Source organism: Patiria miniata, unplaced genomic scaffold (assembly GCF_015706575.1).
Source record: "Patiria miniata isolate m_02_andy unplaced genomic scaffold, ASM1570657v1 HiC_scaffold_1, whole genome shotgun sequence".
Lineage (NCBI taxonomy): Eukaryota > Metazoa > Echinodermata > Asteroidea > Valvatida > Asterinidae > Patiria > Patiria miniata.
The window spans coordinates 21,244,184-21,254,335 of NW_024037047.1; the positions used below are offsets into that span (position 1 = coordinate 21,244,184).

A 10,152-nucleotide genomic window follows, 5' to 3' on the forward strand; every position below is an offset into this window, starting at 1 on the left:
AAAGCATTTGTAAGGCGCACAGTATCTGACAAAAATAGTCATTCAAAGGCGCCGGTCAGTGAAAAGTCAGTGTGTGTGTGTGAAGGTAGAGGTCATTATGTGTGAGAAAGAAACTGATTGAAGAGGTGGGTCTTTAGTTGGCGTGTGAAGAGAGATAATTGGTGTATTGCCCTTAACTCGTCTGGTAACGCGTTCCAGAGACGCGGTGCACAGCTGGAAAATGCACGGTCTCCGTAGGTCGCCAAACGAGTCTTCGGGACAAACAGTACATGTATATTGGATGACGACGACCTCAGACCTGGTCTCAGTTGACGATGTTGAACCATTTCCTTCAGATACAGTGGGGCTAAGCCATCAGCACAATGAAGTGTTGTTCAAGAGATGGGAGGAAAACGATGAGTAATTGTATTTGTCACCAATATCTTTTATTTGTCACCAAGATCTTGTATTTGCCACCAACATCTTGTATTTGTCACCAACATCTTGCAATTGTCACCAAGAGTTGCCACCAATATCTTGTAAACATCAGAAATACTTTGAATTTGTCACCAAACCTTGTAGTTGTCACAAGTACCTAGTATTTGTCATCAATTTTTGCCTTTGTTTTCAGGTCTTGGAGCCCCGTTTCACCGCAGAGACCCTAGCCACCACCCTCTGCATCCCTAATGCCAAGTCCCTCCTCAGGAGACACCTCAGCACTCACTTTGTCTCTCTGGTGGGCAGTGAGATCCAAGCACAGAAACGAGAAACGGAAAAAGCGTCCAACTATGTACCACTCAGCGCACTCTCCAAAGTCAAGGTAGAATGGACACTTGTTCAAACCCATGTGAATGCAAATGCAAAACGAATGCGACATTATGGAATAATCGCAATGAAATTCACCGGGGATAAACAATTTTTCAACTTTTGCAACTTGTAGTGGGTATTCTGGCCATCTGTATACTGGTGACGTCACAACTTCGTCTTCATGTTGGCTTTTGGGCCAATTATGAACAAGGCTAAAAACTAGCTTGAAGGTCGTTTTATACAGGGTTTCCACATGTTCAAAGCCTTTGCTGTTGCCCAATTATGTTTGACTCGTTAGCCGGCTACTTGAGGAAAAGTTTGACTAGCCCTCCGCTGGTTGGACAAGCGTTTGGCTAGCAGGCTACCGCTAAAGTCGAACCCTGGTTTGTACTTAGTACAGAAGCAAGCACAACTGAAATTGTGACGTCATGGAAAGTATTTGTGCTGGGAGGTCTCAAAAATTAAGCACATTTCAACTCTGGCCAAATTTGTTGAAAATTTGGTATGAATTTGCCATGACAACACCATACATACATTGTAATGTCAGTTAGTCATGCAAAACGTGAAGTTTACTTTCGCAAACATCGTTTTTTTTCCGGATATCATCTTTGAAACCTATAATTTTGTTTTTCTTTGAATGTGAAAAATCCCGTGCATTGGAATTTGTAAATTCATTATTATCACAGGGGTGTGAAATCTCAGCTTTAAAGCTGATTTCAGCTTTTTTTGTTTTGGATTTCAGCTTTTTTTGTTTTAGATTTCAGGGTTTTTTCCTCACTTGCTGTGTACAAAAGTATAGGAGATTTCCAAAGTTCAGCTTTTGTACAACTTTTCCAGCTGTTTTCAGCAATTTTTTATCAGTGGTCACTCACACCCCTGTTATCATAGTTTCTGGGTTTTCTAGATGTGGTATTGGTACTTCATCTCATTTTAAGAAAAGTGTTGTCACTAAATGGTAATTGAGCAGTTTAAGAAACTAACCGTAAATTATTAAAATGTTTGTTTCCTGCTATTTATACAGCCGAAAAAGCGCCCCTTTGGTGGTCGCCCAAAGAAAAAGGGCATGGAAGAGGACGACTATGTGTGCCCCATGAACATTGAGGTACCCCCAGGGCTGCAGGGGTTGAGGGAAGGGGTACAGAATGGGACCAAAATGCCCCCTAGCTACCGGGTGGAGGTACGGAGCGCCGGGAAGGTTCACAAGCAGGAAGATGAGGTAGGGTAGACTGGAATGCAATGGGAATTGGAATGGATGTGGGAATGGGGACTGATAATTTGAAGGTGAAGAGGAATGGTAAGGGGAACTAGAATATGAATGGAATGGGAATGGGTGAAGGAGTGATTATGGGGATGGAAATGGGAATGAAAAGGGGAAGATGAAGGGAATGGGAAGGGCAAGGGGAACTGGAATAGGAATGGAATACGAATGGGAATTGGTAAGGGAGTGACAATGGGAATGGAAATGGGAACGAAAAGGTGAAGATGAAGGGAATGGGAAGGGCAAGGGGAACTGGAATGGGAATGGGTAAGGGAGTGACAATGGGAATGGGAACGAAAAGGGGAAGATGAAGGGAATGGGAAGGGCAAGGGGAACTTGAGTAGGAATTAAAATGGGAGTGGATTGGAAAAAGGAAAGGGAATGGGAATGGGAATGGGAGTGAGAACGGGAATGGAAATTGGAATGGGTATGAGAAGGTGAAGGGGAATGGAAAGGGCAAGTAGAACCAGAATAGAAATGCAAATAGGAATTGAATGGGAATAGGAAAAGGAATGAGAATAGGAATGGAAACTGGAATGGGAAAAGAATTGGGAAGGAAGTGGAAGGGAGGAGGAATGGAATTGGTTTTCTTCTTGTGGTGACTTTTTTGTTTTTGTTTTTTTGCAGACCAGTGCGAGTTCCCCTGACTCGGCTGATGGGACCCCACCCAGTCAGATCGGAGTCTACTCGGAAGAAATTAATACCCTCACGGTAAGAAATTTTCCTGATTTCTTTCCCATCAAGTAAAATTTTGAGTAGATCAGATTTTTTCCCATGAAAATAACATTCACCAAATACAGGTGATCTATAAATAGTCAAGTTACCTGGCCATAAGCCCCCTCCCCACCTGTAGTTGGTGTACATTTCTCACAGTGATTTTGACCGTGTTTGACTGAGCTTCTGTTGTCACCTGATCAAAAAGATGTGATCTTAGTGGTCAATGCAGCATGTCTGAATGACAGGGTCCTGTAATTGTTTTTTTTTTTTTTTTTTTTTTCCGTTTTACAGAACATGTTGAATGATGACCCAGCTGAAAATGGCGGCACTACTGTATGAACAACGCATCAGGGAACAAAAGTAACAGAATTTCAACAGGACTCTACAAACTTGGGCTTCCAAAACTAAAACACGGGCATTTGTACATCGGCGATATTCGCGCAGATTCGGCGATTAATTATGCAAAACAGGACTGTGTCTCGACCTTCAGATTCATTTAGCGAGCACCTTTTATTGGGTCTTCGGTAACCCGTTGTTGTTTTTCAAAACCATGACAGACTAATTGACCAGTCAACACCTAGTCCTCATTTCTGATCGAAATAATTTCTAAAGTCGACTACGATTGGCTGGAACGTGGGGTCGCATAAAATGTGCATGCTTGGATATATGAGACGTTCGTAGTGTGGCTCTGCACTAGAATGCCAGTATTAAAAGGGGGAACTCTTCAATTATTCAATTGGAATTAACGAATATACAATTGCCTTTCAACCGTAAATTGTTTTAAATGTTTAAATCAGTTGCGTTTTAGGATATTATGTAGCAATGATTAATTCTGCCTTACTTTTTACAGTTATTTATGCCATGATCATCTTAAACTCTTGTGTAAAATAATTATTTGTAAATTATTTACTGCCTGTTAAGGAAGTCATTTGAGAGTGGTAATGCTATTTTAATCCGTTTTTATATTCAATTTAGCATTAATCCTGTGAGGGTCATGCAAAAACGACTTGAATTGAGTCAAGTAGTGCGATTAAGAACTAGTTTTGATATTACTGTAGTTTATTTTTTTGATACTGGAGATTTTGTATAGTTTAACATCGAGCAGAAATTGGACAATGAACATCTGAACAAAATGTAGATTTGTAGACGTAATTTAATTCTAAGCTCTACGCAGTTAAGCAGGGATGCCAGTGGGTTTTTGCTCCACAGCCTGAGAAGGTTTGACATGTGAAAGACAGTTAAAATGCACAAAACGATTGCAATACACCATAAACACAAATGCAATACCACAAGTGATCTGATACACCATGCCCTCTGGAGACATGCACACAATAGGGAACAAAAGACTATACGTCTCCACAAGGCCATTTCTATAGATGTATGAGTCTCCACAAGGTTGTCACGAAATAGATATATGGATTTTACTCAAAAACTGGGAACTTCCAAGGTGTGTTGATCCGTTGCAAATGGAAGAGTTTTATAAAAAGGGATATCAAGTCCGAATTTCAGCCCAGGAAATTAATTCTGGTTACAAAAGGAGCATTTTGAAAGTACGCTTTCAAACTCGACACTTGATACAAATTACAGTATGGGTGTACATGTCGCTGCACAAGGATTACCTGTTTTCAGCCTATGATGGGATGGCATGTCTGTATTTGTTTTTCCTTAACATAGAAAAGCCTGAATTCAATATATAGCCTAAAATTGGCATCCCTGATTTTAGGAATGGTTTAGCAAAATGTTTTTAATTAAAAAAAAACATAAATATGACTAACATTATACAGGTACTGATAAAGTGAAGCATTATATAGTCTCAAAATGTGTATTTTCCCCCAGTTTGTCAAACTATGCATTCAATTCCAACACTATTTTCTGAGGACCTTATACAGGTTGAGTCAAAAAGAAAGTGACCTGCATAAATGATTTTTTCTTTAAAAAACAATCAAATTTTATTCTTTTTTGAAGCATGTTCTTCTACTCCTCTAAAAAAAAAAAGAATTACTGAAATTGAGTCATGATGTCGGAATTTATACTTGTTTTACTGAAACAAATTTTTTTTTAACTGTTCGTGGAATGCCATTGGAAGCTATTGAGCTGAGTGAGAATTAGTGATCACACAGGCATTCAAATACAAACGGGATTTTAATTGGTTGAGTCAAGATTGACAGTATATTTACTGTTAGCTTTTGTGCTTTGAATATGAGTGACAAGTCGACTCTTTTTCCCCCCTGAAATATTGATGGTGATTCGTTCATTCACTTCACTGAATTTCCATTTTTCACTGTATTGAATGGGTACTCAACAGTTCATACCACGGTAACGAACAGTCGTGGACAGCTGATTTGTTTTTATCTTGTTTTTAAATTAGACATAACTTGGGAACAGAGTATGCAAATGACGTGAAATGTTCACAGTTAGTAGTCTGTAACACGTAGTTTATCCCTATGTTGTTTTTATGAAATGGAGCGAGCCACATTTTATAAAGTGATTTTTTTCCTAATTCAGTCACTTTCTTTTTGACTCACCCTGTGGAGAACTACATCTACATGTATTGAAATTACATTTGATAAATATTTACAGACTACATATACATTGAAGTTTTTATTTGAAAATTGTAACGTCTAACCTCTATCAATTTAATACATTTTGTATGTGTATAGAAAACAAAATATGTTTAAACTGCACAAAAATCATCATCAGGTTTATACTAAAGGTATCCTTATATACTAATACTATTTATGAACTAGATTTACTTCCAGTTTTAGCATGCGCTTGCTTGGATACAAACACCTCATTCAGAGACGATTTGCAGTTGTTTTCTGCTCTATCGAAATGAGAATTACGTTGGGGGAGGGGGGGGGAGAAATTCATTTAATGATCAAGACAAAGTGAAAAAATGCCAAAATTAAAATTTACATTCAAAAGATCTATGACACATTTTTGGATAATTAACATTCTTCTTAAAGCCACAATAACATTATTTTTTTTAATACAGCAGGTTAACTAAAGCACAGTGTCGCGTTTCAATATTTGTAATTAATGAATTTTGGGTGGTTTTGTTTACATGTCTTTTATCTGAAAATTGCACCAAACCACATCTCACGACTTAAACATTTGCCTAAATTAATGCTATGACACATTTTGGATAATTAACATTCTTCTAAAATCCACAATAACATTTGGTTTTTTTTTTAAATACAGCAGGTTAACTGAAGAACAGTGTCGCATTTCAATATTTGTAACAAATATTGAATTTTGGGTTGTTTTGTTAACATGTCTTTTATCTGAAAATTGCACAAAACCACATCTTCTCACAACTTAAACATTTGCCAAAATTAATGCTTCAACGTACAGGGTTCAACTCAAAAGTTGTCTATTTTCGTCAGCATTTGTCTTCATGCAATCTATTTTTAGACGATTTCCTAGAGTTATAAACTTGTCAAATTTGTACTGTTCCGTGTCTTTTCATGAAAAACCTTTTTAGTCCATTTTAACCGCTGCGAAATTATGCAAAAGTTGTCGAATTTTAAATGTTACAATTAAAGCGTAGATACCTATTTTGAAAGTAAAGCAGATTAACTTGCGTTTTCTGCAAATAAGCGCCAAAGAGCGCCACCTTTTGACATAATCATCGAAAGTCTGGAACGTTTTCGTTTCACCACTTCTATTCTTTTTTTTTTTAAATTCCTAACTTAATCATGCTAGTACAGCTTTAAAAATTTCCACCATTTTTGGACAAGACCTTGACTAAAGCAGAGCCAAAATCTGAATTGTATTATTGATTCTTGTAAATAAATTAAAAAAGAACAGTAAACAATTCATAATGCAAATATCGTACATTAACCTTCTGGTATACATGTAATTCCTGTAGTGTTTTTTTAAAGCCTTGTTTATTGTACTTCTGTACCTCACAAAGCGTTTACTTGCTTTTCTGTAAATAAATATTTGTGAAAAAAATGTCTGCATTGATTCGATTTTATTGTTTTGTTGGTGTGTGCATTTTTCACTCCCATGTTTTTAAAGGAAATGTTGGCGTTCAAAAATTGGGCCAAATTCAGTGAAATTTTTTTTTTTTAACACAACAAATCGATCTATTTTTTGCCCAAAATATTTGAAATTATAACCGGTACTTATTTGTTCTGCGTGACATCACGCAGTACGAAATCGTTTGAAATGTTTTTATCTGTTTTTACTGTGATGGACGGATAAGTTTATATTTTTTGACCGAAAGGGTATTTATGAATGGAAACAAAATGTGTTTGGTCGGTATTAAACATTGTGTTTCAGACATTTGGAGTTTAGGTTCTGATAATTGCCCTCGCCTTCGGCTCGGGTGATTATCAGCCTCCAGACTCCAACTGATCTTAAATAGAGTGTTTAATACCGCCCAATCACACATTTACTCCCCGATTTAAACTAATACACTCAAACTGTTTATAAACCTGTGTGTAAAGTCCCGTTCATACTCGGCACGAAAGCGAACGCGAATATGGATATGTGACACTAGCACTACTTTTTTGGGAGTCACATTGGCGTAGCGGTACTTTCATCTTATTCTGATTCTACAGAGCTTAACAATTTCATAAATATAATATAAATAGTTATTAAGTATTAATGATATCTTTACTAGTGATAAGACGATAACATTTGAACTAAACATGTATTACAGTAACCTTTGCCACAACATTTTGAGATTGAGTGAACGTTTTCACCGAACAAATCCAATGTTGTTAAAGTGCATTTGTTTTGTAAATTTCACCTCGTTAAATAGTAAATTTTGCAAAATTTAGTGCCAGACTATTAAAATTTGTGCATTGAAATACTGAAAGATATTAGATTTGCTTACACTAGGTTGATACAGTAGCCATTTTAACGTTATATTTATGTGAAAAAGATTATATTACTATATACAAACTGTTTTAAACAGTTTTTCCAGATCAAAAACTAAGGTCAACCGAAACTTATTTCATTTAACATTACAGTCAATTAACTCACACTGAATTGTTCAAGTGTTTTGGTTGTGCCTTTGTTTTTGCTTATTTCTTGGTGTTTGTTTCAATTATTGTTTAGTCGTTTGCTTCTATGGTTATTTTTTCTCCAGCTTCATTTTTTGCACCAGCGAAGAAAAGCGCTAAACTTGCCAACAATGTTCGAGAGCATTCTCGAAACGAAATTCATGCACCTGTGCTGCGTCATAATTATATTTGGGTTATGCGGTATGTATGATGTATACATTTAGTTTGTAAAATCGATTCCAAAAGGTAAAATTACCAAATAATTGCAACCCAAATTTCGAATCTTGTGCATGTTGTTCAATGGTTAAATGTTTCAAAGTATATAAATCTGATTGACATGACCTTGTTCAATTATTCTCTTAGAATATCACCAAACGATCTATCGCACTATTGCTGCCCTTTTATTGAGCTTATGCGTTCAGCTATCTCAGATGTGTTCTTTGTTATTTAAATCTAACAATGAACGTACGGCAGGTTTACTCATGCTTGTCCAAGCAGTGCAAAACCATTGCACTATAGCTTTGCCTTAACGTTTAAGGTGTATTGTGGATATTCTGGGTAGTTTGGTAATGAATTAAATCTACATGTCTAATTTCAATGCAATGGCTCAAGCACTTAGTTTTCAGAATACCACTGATTCAGCCAAATTATTCACGGCGACACCCAAGCAACTCCAATTGCAGACAAACCCGGTAATGCCACTCAGTGATTTCAATGCGCACTACCGTCGCCACCACACTCTCATGAAACATGTTAGTCACCGGGGTGTCATAATCAGTGTTACCCACGAACTCCTGTAACAAAAGCAAATCAATACATGTGGTTTTTTTTGGGGAAAATATTAAGAAGAAAAAGAGAGATTAGTTGGGAACCAAACTTACATAATTTTTTATCAGTTTCATACCTTTCCAGGTTTGGTCGGGGGTGGAGGGGGGGGGGGGGTGTTCACGGACAGACCACTGTGCGAAAAGGTAGCCAGGAATTCGTCTCCGCTCACCCGACCGCCGCAATGTAAAATAGCGTGAAGGGGTTGGATACAACCTAACAGTAAATGGGGCACTCATCAAATAATATTTTTTCAATTTCTTTTCATTGGTTACAATTGGATAGGCTAAAGCAGGAAAGGGTACTGGCACTAATCGCGAATGCTTTGATTCTATTATATGAAAAAAAGCCCCCCCCCCCAAAAAAAAAAAAAAAAAGTGGGCAAGAGGGGCCAGGGGGCCCAAGGAGAAATATAAGTGTGATAGTTACCTGGACGTTTCCGTTTCCATCTGTCACGTTTTCGTATGGAGTCGTGGGCTGCCTCTTATAGGCCACTTTGTACTCTGTCACATACCCAGAGTAAGGCTCCCAGCTTTTTGTGATGACGCCAGACACCACAGTACTGTTAGCCAGGTCTACCTCAATCCAGGAATCGGCATTGCTGTGAACACAGATTGAAGGGACGTGAGGAACATTGAAATAAACATGCTCCGCAAACAAACCCGCCTTATCAGGAGAGGGTTGGCAAAACTGGCCCCTTTAAAACCACTGAAACATTTTCAAGATTTTTAATATGAATGTTTCCACACTTATTGTGTTAAGGTTACTTGAAGCTATTCATGGTTGACTATCCGTACTAGTTTGACTTGATATGATATTGTTCGAATAATGCAAAACCTAGTCAATTTTAATGAAACATTTGTGACAGCATTTTGTGCCCCCATTTTATTTGAAATCCTAACTCCCCCGAAAAGTGGGTGATGCATTTTCTTAGAAATGCGTGGGTTGCTTTCATTTAATTAAATAAACCACTATGTCGACAAGAACGAATATAATATCGAATTTAACAAAGTTTCGTTCGTCTTTGGAGCATCATAAAGAGATTTAGGTGTTGAGTGTAGTTTGTCGTAGTTAACATTGGTTTCCTTTGATACCTACCTCAATGGTACCCATGCCCTGACACCGTTCAGCCGTCCCTTCCTGGCAGTGCAACAGACACCATAGACGCTGGACGCCCTGATGCGATCATCAGGGATTGTCCTGTCCTCTATACCAAGCTTCTCTGGACTCGGACACTCAGCTGTTGCTGCAAAGCGAGAAAATAAACCATATCGATGTATAAGTGTCAACTCGCCCCACTTTTTGGAGGGGGAGGATTCAGAAACTGACATCTGTAGGCATCTAATCCCGATTGACTCGTGTGCGTGTAAAACATTACTGTTTCGGGCATTAGTATTCTTAGACTGAAATTAACTGAATCGAATTAGCAAAGCACGGGGTAAATCCTGGGGATCTATGTGAACCTAAATTTTCAGCTGGGAACGGAGACTATCCAACGGCTGTAAGTTAGACTTTGACCAAGGCTGGATTTAGATTTTGTTTCCCTACAGC

The 10,152-nt window shown here is 37.9% G+C and overlaps 1 protein-coding gene across 3 annotated transcripts in view; it reads left to right on the plus strand.

Moving 5' to 3' along the window:
• Positions 1 to 3,362, plus strand: part of LOC119725430 (liprin-beta-1-like) — a 65,665-nt gene extending 62,303 nt beyond the window's left edge. For all 3 annotated transcript variants that reach the window (XM_038196839.1, XM_038196846.1, XM_038196853.1), the window contains 4 exons: positions 611 to 799; positions 1,808 to 2,002; positions 2,672 to 2,755; positions 3,053 to 3,362. In XM_038196839.1, the coding sequence (XP_038052767.1) occupies positions 611 to 799; positions 1,808 to 2,002; positions 2,672 to 2,755; positions 3,053 to 3,100 (516 nt within the window). In that variant the 3' untranslated portion in view covers positions 3,101 to 3,362. The remainder of the gene's footprint in view (positions 1 to 610; positions 800 to 1,807; positions 2,003 to 2,671; positions 2,756 to 3,052) is intronic.
• The last annotated feature ends 6,790 nt before the right edge of the window (positions 3,363 to 10,152 follow it).